Source organism: Callionymus lyra, chromosome 14 (assembly GCF_982586985.1).
Source record: "Callionymus lyra chromosome 14, fCalLyr1.hap1.1, whole genome shotgun sequence".
Lineage (NCBI taxonomy): Eukaryota > Metazoa > Chordata > Actinopteri > Syngnathiformes > Callionymidae > Callionymus > Callionymus lyra.
The window spans coordinates 5597606-5609572 of NC_141831.1; the positions used below are offsets into that span (position 1 = coordinate 5597606).

General features: G+C 37.3%; 1 protein-coding gene across 4 annotated transcripts in view; it reads left to right on the forward strand.

Annotated features, from left to right (window-relative positions):
- The window catches only part of trim3b (tripartite motif containing 3b), a 37487-nt gene extending 26314 nt beyond the window's left edge, over positions 1 to 11173 (forward strand). For 2 of the 4 annotated variants that reach the window (XM_087806958.1, XM_087806957.1), the window contains exons 4-17: positions 167 to 277; positions 384 to 535; positions 2024 to 2204; positions 2275 to 2376; positions 4136 to 4234; positions 4300 to 4452; positions 5253 to 5631; positions 6729 to 6832; positions 6898 to 7065; positions 7138 to 7306; positions 8250 to 8291; positions 8975 to 9045; positions 9141 to 9281; positions 10952 to 11172. In XM_087806958.1, coding sequence (XP_087663084.1) covers positions 167 to 277; positions 384 to 535; positions 2024 to 2204; positions 2275 to 2376; positions 4136 to 4234; positions 4300 to 4452; positions 5253 to 5631; positions 6729 to 6832; positions 6898 to 7065; positions 7138 to 7306; positions 8250 to 8291; positions 8975 to 9045; positions 9141 to 9281; positions 10952 to 11104 — 2025 coding nt within the window. In that variant the 3' untranslated portion in view covers positions 11105 to 11172. Of the gene's footprint in view, positions 1 to 166; positions 278 to 383; positions 536 to 2023; positions 2205 to 2274; positions 2377 to 4135; positions 4235 to 4299; positions 4453 to 5252; positions 5632 to 6728; positions 6833 to 6897; positions 7066 to 7137; positions 7307 to 8249; positions 8292 to 8974; positions 9046 to 9140; positions 9282 to 10951 lie in introns of all 4 variants that reach the window. The other 2 variants (XM_087806959.1, XM_087806960.1) reach the window with 2 other exon arrangements.
- Positions 11174 to 11967: the final 794 nt, after the last annotated feature.

The following is an 11967-nucleotide window of genomic DNA, read 5'->3' on the forward strand; positions in this document are numbered from 1 at the left end:
TCGAATATATCGTTATTATTTCTAATATTGTGCAGCCCAACTCGACATATATTTGGACTTTTTTTTAAATTTATAACATTGTAAGTAAAAATGTTAGAAAGTGCTCGGTTTGTTATTCGGACATTGGCGTTGGAGACTTCTAGATGATTTTTGGTTTTGGGATCAGGTCCTACAAAGAGACCCGGAGTGTTCGCGACCAGAAGCCTGCAGCGTCCTGGAGTCGGTCAGTGCTGCTGCTGCAGGGAAACCTCTCTGCTGCCCAAACCACGAGGGGAAGGTGAGAACACGTCGGTCATAACTCGGAAAATACACTTTCAGAAGATTATTTCTCTGGTGTTTCTACCTTGTTTAAAAAAATGATTGCGGTTTGGCGCCCCCTGCAGGTGATGGAGTTCTACTGCGAGTCGTGCGAGACGGCCATGTGTCTGGACTGCACTGAGGGCGAGCACAGAGAGCACGTGACTGTTCCTCTCAGAGACGTCGTGGAGCAACAGAAGGCTGCTCTGAAGACTCAGCTGGACGCCATCCACAGCAGGTGAGGTCAGCGGGGGAGACTCGAGGTCAAGGTCGAGGGATTCATGACACGTGAACTCTGAGGGTCGCTCACTTTTTTGTCATCGCAAGACAGTCAATACTTTTGTAATGATTTGATAATTATTGGTAAAATTATATTCAATGACTTCATTGAATTACGACACAAACAAGGAAACAAAACTATGGAGAAAAAATAGAAACAAAACTATGGGGAAAAAGGAAACAAGGCAGGAAACTAAATAGGAGACAAGGAAATGAGGTAGGAAACTAGGAAATGACATAGGAAACAAGGATACAAGATGGGAAATTAGAAAACAAAATAGGAAACTAGGAAACAAAATAGGAAACAACTTAGGAAACTAGGAAACGAAATAGGAAACAAGGTAGGAAACTAGGAAACAAAATAGGAAACAAGATAGGAAACTAGGAAACAAAATAGGAAACTAGGAAACAAAATAGGAAACAAATGAGGAAACTAGGAAACTAAATAAGAAACAAGGTAGGAAACTAGGAAACAAAATAGGAAAAAAGATAGGAAACTAGGAAACAAGATAGGAAACAAGATAGGAAACTAGGAAACAAAATAGGAAATGAGGATACTATAGGAAACAAGGAAACAAGACGGGAAACTAGGAAACAAAATAGGAGACAAAATAGGAAACAAGATAGGAAACTAGGAAACACAATAGGAAACTAGGAAACAAAATAGGAAACTAGGAAACAAGATAGGAAACTAGAAAACAAAATAGGAAACTAGGAAACAACATAGGAAACTAGGAAATAAAATAGGAAACTAGGAAACAAAATAGGAAACAAGATAGGAAACTAGGAAACAAAATAGGAAACGAGGATACTATAGGAAACAAGGAAACAAGATAGGAAACTAGGAAATAAAATAGGACACTAGGAAACAAGATAGGAAACTAGGAAACAAAATAGGAAACAAGATAGGAAACTAGGAAACAAAATAGGAAACGAGGATACTATAGGAAACAAGGAAACAAGACGGGAAACTAGGAAACAAAATAGGAGACAAGGAAACAAAATAGGAAACAAGGAAACGAGATGGGAAATTAGGAAACAAAATAGAAATATGTTGGTATAACGGTGTCACCAGACATAGACCAAACGAGTGCTGAGCTACTTGTTTGTACTTTCATCCAATCAAATTACACACAGAAGATCATGTGACGACATAGAGACAAATCGACTTTGGGAATTAGAATATCAGTGTCATTCATTTTGAAAATATTCAATTCAAAAAATTAAAATAATTTTTAAAGAAAATAAGCAAAAAGAAAATCGACCTCACAATATGGAAATTATTAAAATGAATTATTTGAACAACATTTTTTCAATGCTTAGGAAATGTTAAATTCAACCACTTAATATTGTGTTGACACTGATATTCTTCCATATTTGAGCAGCATTTTGATGTATTTCCACGGATCTTCCAAGCCTTCATAATAACGGGCAGCATGTGTCCCAGGCTGCCTCAGCTGACGGCAGCCATCGAGCTGGTGAGCGAGATCTCTCGGCAGCTCAACGACAGGAAGAACGAGGCGGTGACGGAGATCAGCAGCACCTTCGAAGAGCTGGAGCGATCGCTTCACCAGCGCAAGACGGCTCTGGTCACAGACCTGGAGAGCATCTGCACCACCAAACAGAAGGTCAGGAGGAGCTTCTTCTTCTTCTAGTTCAAGCTCCACATGACTCATGGTTCCTCTCTCCCTCCTGCAGGTGCTGCAGGCTCAGCTCTCGTCGCTGCTTCAGGGTCGAGATCACATCCAGAGCAGCTGCAGCTTCACTGAACAAGCTCTGAGTCACGGCAGCGCCACTGAGGTGAGGAGCGTCAGTGTTGACCCATCATGGATGCATCAGAGTATATAGTTCTATTTATTAAAAAAATAAATGATTTAATTAGATTTTACATATATTATTTAATATGTATAATTATATAATTATTTTAAATAGTATTTAAGTTTTATTTATTGTTCAATGTTGTGGTTATTTTAGCAAACATTGAATTCCTGAATTTTATTTATTGTTATCTAATAATTGCATTCAATTATATTTTCATTTCTTTTTTTCAAAAAATTAATTGAATTACAAAATTGAATAAAATTACTTAATTTAATTACGAGATGGGAAACAAGGAAACAAAACTATGGAGAAAAAAATGGAAACAAAACTGGGGAGAAAAAGGAGACAAGATGGGAAACTAGGAAAAAAAACTATTGGAAACAAGGCAGGAAACAAGATAGAAGACAAGGAAACTACATAGGAGACACGGAAACGAGATAGTAAACAAGGAAAAGAGATAGAAAACAAGGAAAAAAGATAGGAAACAAGGAAAAGAGATAGGAAACAAGGGAACAAGATGGGAAATTAGGAAACAAAACTATTGGAAACAAGGCAGGAAACAAGATAGAAGACAAGGAAACTACATAGGAGACAAGGAAACGAGATAGTAAACAAGGAAAAGAGATAGAAAACAAGGAAAAAAGATAGTAAACAAGGAAAAGAGATAGGAAACAAGGGAACAAGATGGGAAACTAGGAAACAAAACTTGGAAACAAGGCAGGAAACAAGATAGAAGACAAGGAAACTACATAGGAGACAAGGAAACGAGATAGTAAACAAGGAAAAGAGATAGAAAACAAGGAAAAAAGATAGGAAACAAGGAAAAGAGATAGGAAACAAGGGAACAAGATGGGAAATTAGGAAACAAAACTATTGGAAACAAGGCAGGAAACAAGATAGAAGACAAGGAAATTACATAGGAGACAAGGAAACAAGTTAGTAAACAAGGAAAAGAGATAAGAAAAAAGGGAACAAGATGGGAAACTAGGAAACAAAACTATTGTAAACAAGGCAGGAAACAAGATAGAAGACAAGGAAACTACATAGGAGACAAGGAAAATAGATAGAAAACAAGAAAAATAGATGGAAAACAAGGAAAAGAGATAGGAAACAAGGAACAAGATGGGAAACTAGGAAACAAAACCATGGGAAACAAGGCAGGAAACAAGATAGAAGACAATGAAACTACATAGGAGACAAGGAAATAAGATAGGAAATTAGGAAAAGAGATAGGAAACTAGGAGACAAGGATACGAGATAGGAAACTAGGAAAAGAGATAGGAAACAAGATAGGAAACTAGGAAACAAAATAGGAAACAAGGTTACGAGATAGGAATCTAGGAAAAGAGATAGGAAACAAGGAAACAAGAAGGGAAACTAGGAAACCAAATAGGAGACAAGGACACAGAATGGGAAACTAGGAAACAAGGAAACAAGATATATATATATATTTATATATATTATGTTGAATTTAAAAGGCTATGTATTTAGATTTTTTTTTTTAATTATTGGAATCAGAAGATAAAACTATGTAAGATACACAAATTCAACTTAACAATATAAACATTTTAATGTAATTATTAAAAATGAAAAATTCAATGCTTAAGAAAAACAACCTACAATTTCTTTTTTTTTAAACTTCAATATTCTGATGACTGATATTTTTCTCTAACGACCTCATAATTGACACAATGATAAATATCAAGATTCTTATTTACTCACCTGTTAATCCCTGCAGGTGCTGCTGGTCCAGAAACAGATGAGCGAGCGAGTCACGGCGCTCGCCAGACACGACTTCCCCGAGCGACCGCAGCAGAACGCTCACCTCCTCTGTCAGGTCCGAACCACGTCTGGTCTGGATTTTCAAAATAAAAGCTTCATTCTTGTCTCGTCTCTGGTCAGGTGGAGACCGAAGGTCTGCGTCGGTCCATCCAGAACCTCGGCGTCCTCCTCACCACCGCGGCCGTGGCTCACACGTCCGTCGCCACCGGAGAAGGTCTTCGTCACGCGGCCACCGGGCAGCACCACACCGTCACCGTGACGACCAAAGACAAGGTACGCTTTTATATTTTTCACTTCAGACAGACTGTGCTCTTATTATTTTCTTGTTTTATTCATGCGTTTATATTTTTTTACTGTGATCTTTTTGTTTATATTTTATTTATTTACTTTTATATTTAAACTATTTTATTCACATTTTTTTCTAATTATATTGATATTTATTATAATATTTTTTAACTTCCTTCTCGTATCAAACGACCAAATATATTCTTTTAATAAAAAAATACTACAAAATGAACTGCATTCATATTTGTTTTTCATATACTGATATTTTCGCTGCACTTTTTTTATTTATGTCAAACTCTATCTTTTTATTTCTTATTTATTTATATAGTTTATATTTCATTTTTTTTCTGGGTTAAATTTCTCAAAATGTATTTTATTTATGTCGTTAATTTTGTTTTTGCAAAATATATAATAAAAAGTATTTTCCTCAAACATGTTAATAAAAAATAATCGTGTAGTTATTTATAAACGCGTAAAATTAAAATGGCATCTCTGACTATATTTTAATTGTTTTATTAATATACTTCACCCTGAATCAAAAATACTAAACTTATATATTTTCAGGCTTTTTCATGTGAGTTAGTGATGTATTTGTATTGTTTAAAAAAATGAAATGAAGACAAAATAAGGGATTCTATCAGTAAAATACTTATTTTTTATGCTTTTATATATTTTTAAAAAGCTGTTTTTGTTTTTTTAATCAACTAGAATTTTATTCAAACTACACAAATTGACAAACGATGAATATTGATCAGATCATAAATCAGTTTTCTGATGTTTCGCTGCAGGACGGCGAGCTGGTTCGCACAGGAAACGCCGTCTTGAAAGCCGAGATAACGTCCGCCGACGGAGGTCGCGCGTCGGAGCCGGAGGTCACGGACAATAAGAACGGCACGTACGAGGTCGGCTACGCCTTACGCTGCGAGGGCGAGTATTCCTTCTCGCTGACGCTGTACGGACAGCCCATCCGAGGGAGTCCGTTCCGCCTGCGGGCCGTGAAGCCGTCGGACGTCCCTCAGTCTCCGGACGACGTGAAGAGGAGGGTGAAGTCGCCCAGCGGGACGGGGGGGCACATCCGGCAGAAGGCGGTCCGGCGACCCTCCAGCATGTACAGCACCACCAAGAAGAAGGAGAACCCCATCGAGGACGAGCTGATCTACAGAGTAGGTGAGTGAACAACGCACTCTATACACTCTGATTTCCTCCCGCCGTCCAAAACTATACAGTTTATTGGTAGTTATAGATTTGTCATGGTCTCTACCCCCAACTAGCTGGGACAGAAAGATAAAGACATTTTTCACTTCACTCTTATCCTTATTTGCTAATTATTTTTAATTTTGTTTGTTTTCCTTTTTATATTCTTTCTCTGTGCCTTAATTCTTCTTCTTTCATTTTAATGAAAGTCATCTTTTCAAGATTTATGCCAGACTTTAATTCTTTTTTGTGTTCTTGCTATAAAGTAAATGCAAGTTTTGATCATCTGCCATTTTTTGATTTTTTTTCATCCATGTAAATTTTTCTAATTCCATTTTATTTTTGTGTATTTCTCAAACATGTATATTTTGAAAGGCTCTCTAAGTATTAATACTTTTAAAATGTTCTTTAATTCTTTATTTAATTTTTTTAAAAAATGTATTGCATTGCATTCTAGATATATTTTATTCATATATTTATTAATTTATATTTTTTCTGAAGAGAGTGTTTTTTTTTCTCCATTATTTCTAATTAATATTTTAGTATTCTTTAGTTTATCCATAATTCATTTTATCATTTTTAATGTGCTCTAATTGTTTTTTTGCTGCATTTTCTATTCACATATTTTGTTTTCATTTTATTCATATTTTTGCTGCAGACAACACTTTTTTCAATTTTAATAAGTACATTTTTTAGATATAATTAATTTAAATTATTACTATATTTATTTTTTGGTTTACTTTTATTAAATTTATTTATCTTTTTAATACATTTTAATTAAACTTTTTTTTTAAATTATTTTTGCTGCACTCTAATTACTTTTTGTGTGTTTATTTTTTATTTATTTATTTAGCTATTTTCATTTATTTATATATTTTTTGCTGAACATATTATTTTTTTAATAATTCTACATTTTTGTTTATCTTTTATTAATTTATATTATTTGCTGTGCTCTCATTTTTAAGGGATTGTTTTCTATTTATTTTGACTTAAGTATATATTTTTGGTTGCACTCTTTCTTTCTATTGTTTATCTCTATGTATTAGTGTAGTTACTCTGTATGTCCACAGGGTGTCGCGGCAGAGAGAAGGGAGAGTTCACGAACCTGCAGGGAATCTCGGCGTCCAGTAACGGTCGTGTGGTCGTTGCCGACAGCAACAATCAGTGCATTCAGGTGAGACTCCAGTAGAAACATGTCGTTCACATCCTGCTGACCTGACCTTTCACCTTCCCGTCCAGATCTTCTCCAACGACGGGCAGTTCAAGATGCGCTTCGGCATCCGGGGCCGGACGCCGGGTCAGCTCCAGAGGCCGACCGGGGTCACGGTGGACCTGAACGGCGACATCGTGGTGGCCGACTACGACAACCGCTGGGTCAGCATCTTCTCCTCCGACGGGAAGTTCAAGGTTCAAGAGTCAAAAAGTTTTTTTTTGCTATGAACTCTGCGGCGAAAAAACTGAACCCAAGGGTCTCGACAGAACAAGATCGGCGCCGGGCGACTCATGGGTCCGAAGGGCGTGGCCGTGGACAAGAACGGACACATCATCACCGTCGACAACAAGGCCTGCTGCGTCTTCATCTTCCAGTCCAACGGGAAACTGGTGACCAAGTTCGGGGGAAGAGGAACGTCCGACCGTCAGTTCGCAGGTGAGGAACCTTCATGGAGTCAAAACATGTCTGTTCTCTCACGCCATCTAGCGGGTTTGAGAAGAATTACAAGTTTGAAACATTTATTTTCAAATCATCTTATCATTCATGTCGGTTTTGTTTTTGCTTCAAGTCTAATATTAGCAAAAGTTGCACCATTTTTATTACCTTGATAAGCAAGAACAGAAAGTTAAAGATCTAAAAATGGTAAAAGTAACAATGGTAAGTAAGTAAGTAAGTAAGTAATTTGTATTTGTATATTGCTTTTCCAGACCAGGGTAAAAAACCACTTAAACAAACAAAACAAAATTCAATAAAGTATATACTTTAAAGATCAAGATAATACTGAGAACAACAGAGTTCCAGAAAATCAAGGAAAAGCCTGAACAAATAAAAACATCTTAAGATGTTTCTTGAAAGTACTAGTACTAGCAGCCCTAAAAGTATTTGTTCATTGTATTACTTCTAGTGTAAACAAATAAATCTTAATGATAGTAGTAGGAAGTGGCCAGTTACATTTCCTCGTGGTATTTTTTAAAAAGGCATTTAGCATTTAAGCTAAGTAGCTAATTTAGCATTCTTCATTGTTTGTTTTGTAGGTATCAATAAAGTTAGTAAAAGAAGCAGTGGTGTTGTTATTAGCAATAGTATTGCTAGCATGACAAGAAGTCAGAGTTGGTAGTTTGAATATTATAGTATTAATAATATTAATTTAAATGAGAGTTTCAGTTAGTTTCAATAGCATGGGTGTAGTACATAGAAGTGACGATAGAGGGCAGTGTCAGCGTTGGTCTCTCTCATCCATCCCTCCATCTCTTGTTGTATTTTCCCTTTCACGCTGCTTCTTCTTCTTTTCACTCTTGCTCTTCATTCCTCCTCCATGGCTGACGACCTATTTTTCTTTCTTTCTGTTCTTCCCCCCTTTTTTTCTCCCTCCATTCAGACAAACTCGGGCCAAACTATAATAAATCTGGCTCAGTGTTCAGTAAGTACTCAGTGTTGCTGCAACCTTTAACCCCGGCGTGATGTTGTCTAACCCCCGACCCCTGTCGCCACGGCGACGACTCATCTTGCTGAGTCAGCATTCTTGATTTGAGTCTTTTCAAGTAGAATCTAACGCTGAAGGTAGAAAATATCTAAACACCAATATATGGCAATATTAAGAGTGTAATAAATAAAATAACATGCAAATATTTACAGCGTTTGTTCATTTTTGTGTTAAAATTGGACCTATGGCCACTAGATGGCAGCGGTTATTACGTCCTCTGCCTATGACATCCTGTGAGATCCTGGCTTTGACTGAGGACGAGAGGATACAGTGACTCCAGCGGCTTTTAAAGCTGATGTTTGGACATATTTTGGTTTGAAAACAAATGAAAACAGTTACGACTTCGTCAAGAGTCATGTGGTCTGTAAATACTACAACACCAGTGTCAAGTACTCGACAATACTACGAATATATCCTTGTTACTGCAGTATCACTTTACATCGTATTTTTGCACCTGTATCGTGAAACGTATCGTATCGTCATGTCCTTGAATACACAGCCCTAGTGTTGACGTGTCACATGACTAAAGCCTGACAGTTTCCATGTTATCACGTTGTAGTATCACGTATAGTATCAACCGTAGTATCAAGTGTAGTATCAAGAATATGTTTCTCTCGCAGGTCCTCACTTTGTCGCCGTGAATAACAAGAACGAAATCATCGTCACCGACTTCCACAATCACTCCGTCAAGGTACGAACGCTGCTGACTGTTATTCAGTGTCTGTGACCCCGTCGTCCCCGAGTAGCTGGGACAGTCCACCACGACTGACGCCATCTGTGTCGCAGGTTTACAACGCAGACGGAGAGTTCTTGTTCAAGTTCGGGTCTCACGGCGAAGGCAACGGTCAGTTCAACGCGCCCACAGGTGTGGCCGCCGACGCCAACGGAAACATCATCGTGGCCGACTGGGGCAACAGCAGGATCCAGGTGAGAGTTCTGGCTCCGGGGACGACCTTTAGCACAGGGTCCGGTTGTGAGGAGCCGATCAGACAAACTATCAAGTGTTATTGTGAAATGTTGTTTTCAATTATGACAATTCAAGTATTATTAGTTTAATATAAACACTAGAAAAGACTTGAAATACTCAGAAGAACTAATAAAAGAACAAAGAACTTTAAGACACATTAAGAGTTGAAGTACAAATTTAAATTTAGTTCAGTCACACAAACTGCTTCTTTGATGAAATGAACTTTTGAGGATCTAAACGTTGCTTTTGAAATTGAGAAAGAAAACAACAAAATGAGATGGTCAAAAATAAAATGAGGATACAAAGAAACAAACTAAGAGACAAGGAAACAAGATGGGAAACAATGAAACAAAACTATGGAAAAAAGGAAACAAGACAGAAGACAAGGAAACAAGATAGGAGACAAGGAAACGAAAAGGAGACAAGGAAATGAAAGGGAGACAAGGAAATTAGATAGAAGACAAGGAAAAAAGATATGAGACAAGGAAACAAAACTATGGAAAAATGAAACAAGACAGGAGACAAGGAAACAAGACAGGAGACAAGGAAACAAGACAGGAGACAAGGAAACAAGATAGGAGACAAGGAAACAAGATAGGAGACAAGGAAACGAAAAGGAGACAAGGAAATTAGATAGAAGACAAGGAAAAAAGATATGAGACAAGGAAACAAAACTATGGAAAAATGAAACAAGACAGGAGACAAGGAAACAAGACAGGAGACAAGGAAACAAGATAGGAGACAAGGAAACAAGATAGGAGACAAGGAAATTAAAGGGAGACAAGGAAATTAGATAGAAGACAAGGAAAAAAGATATGAGACAAGGAAACAAAACTATGGAAAAATGAAACAAGACAGGAGACAAGGAAACAAGACAGGAGACAAGGAAACAAGATAGGAGACAAGGAAACAAAAAGGAGACAAGGAAATGAAAGGGAGACAAGGAAATTAGATAGAAGACAAGGAAAAAAGATATGAGACAAGGAAACAAAACTATGGAAAAATGAAACAAGACAGGAGACAAGGAAACAAGATAGGAGACAAGGAAACAAAAAGGAGACAAGGAAATAAAAAGGAGACAAGGAAATGAGATAGGAAACAAGGAAACAAAACTTTAGTAAAAATGAACCAAGATAAAAGACAAGAAAAATACACAGGAGACAAGGAAACAAAACTATGGAAAAAAGGAAACAAAACTATGGAAAATAAAAAGAAAAAAGATAGGAGACAAGTAAACAACATAGGAGCCAAGGAAATGAGATGGGAAACAAGGAAACAAAACTATGGACAAAAGGGAAACAAGATAAAACACAAGGAAAAGAGAGGGGAAAGGAAACAAAACTATGAAACAAGGAAAAGAGATAGAAAATAACAAACAAGATATGAAACAAGGAAACGGAATAAGAAACTAGGAAACGAGGAAGGAAACTACGACACAAGGAAACAAGGAGGGAAATAAGCAAACAAGGACATGGAAAAAGAAACTAGAAGACAAGGAAACCGCTAAGGTCAAGGCAGCAGAATTTACAGGAAGTTAGCTGAGCGAAACAGGAAGTGACGAAACAATTTTAACATGTATTGCAAAATAAAACAATTATTATCGAAGTTTTCTTATGCTCATTATGTGCAGGTGTTCGACAGCACCGGCTCCTTCCTGTCCTACATCAACACCACGGCCGACCCGCTGTACGGCCCTCAAGGACTCGCGCTCACGTCAGACGGACACGTGGCCGTGGCCGACTCTGGGAACCATTGTTTCAAGGTGTACAGATACCTGCAGTAGAACCTAAATCAAGGTGTACAGATACCTGCAGTAGAACTTAAATCAAGGTGTACAAATACCTGCAGTAGAACTTAAATCAAGGTGTACAAATACCTGCAGTAGAACTTAAATCAAGGTGTACAGATACCTGCAGTAGAACCTAAATCAAGGTGTACAAATACCTGCAGTAGAACTTAAATCAAGGTGTACAGATACCTGCAGTAGAACCTAAATCAAGGTGTACAAATACCTGCAGTAGAACTTAAATCAAGGTGTACAAATACCTGCAGTAGAACTTAAATCAAGGTGTACAAATACCTGCAGTAGAACTTAAATCAAGGTGTACAGATACCTGCAGTAGAACCTAAATCAAGGTGTACAAATACCTGCAGTAGAACTTAAATCAAGGTGTACAAATACCTGCAGTAGAACTTAAATCAAGGTGTACAAATACCTGCAGTAGAACTTAAATCAAGGTGTACAGATACCTGCAGTAGAACTTAAATCAAGGTGTACAAATACCTGCAGTAGAACCTAAATCAAGGTGTACAAATACCTGCAGTAAAACTTAAATCAAGGTGTACAGATACCTGCAGTAGAACCTAAATCAAGCTGTACAAATACCTGCAGTAGAACTTAAATCAAGGTGTACAGATACCTGCAGTAGAACTTAAATCAAGGTGTACAGATACCTGCAGCAGAACCTAAATCAAGGTGTACAAATACCTGCAGTAGAACTTAAATCAAGGTGTACAGATACCTGCAGTAGAACTTAAATCAAGGTATACAGATACCTGCAGTAGAACATAAATCAAGGTGTACAAATACCTGCAGTAGAACATAAATCAAGGTGTACAAATACCTGCAGTAGAACATAAATCAAG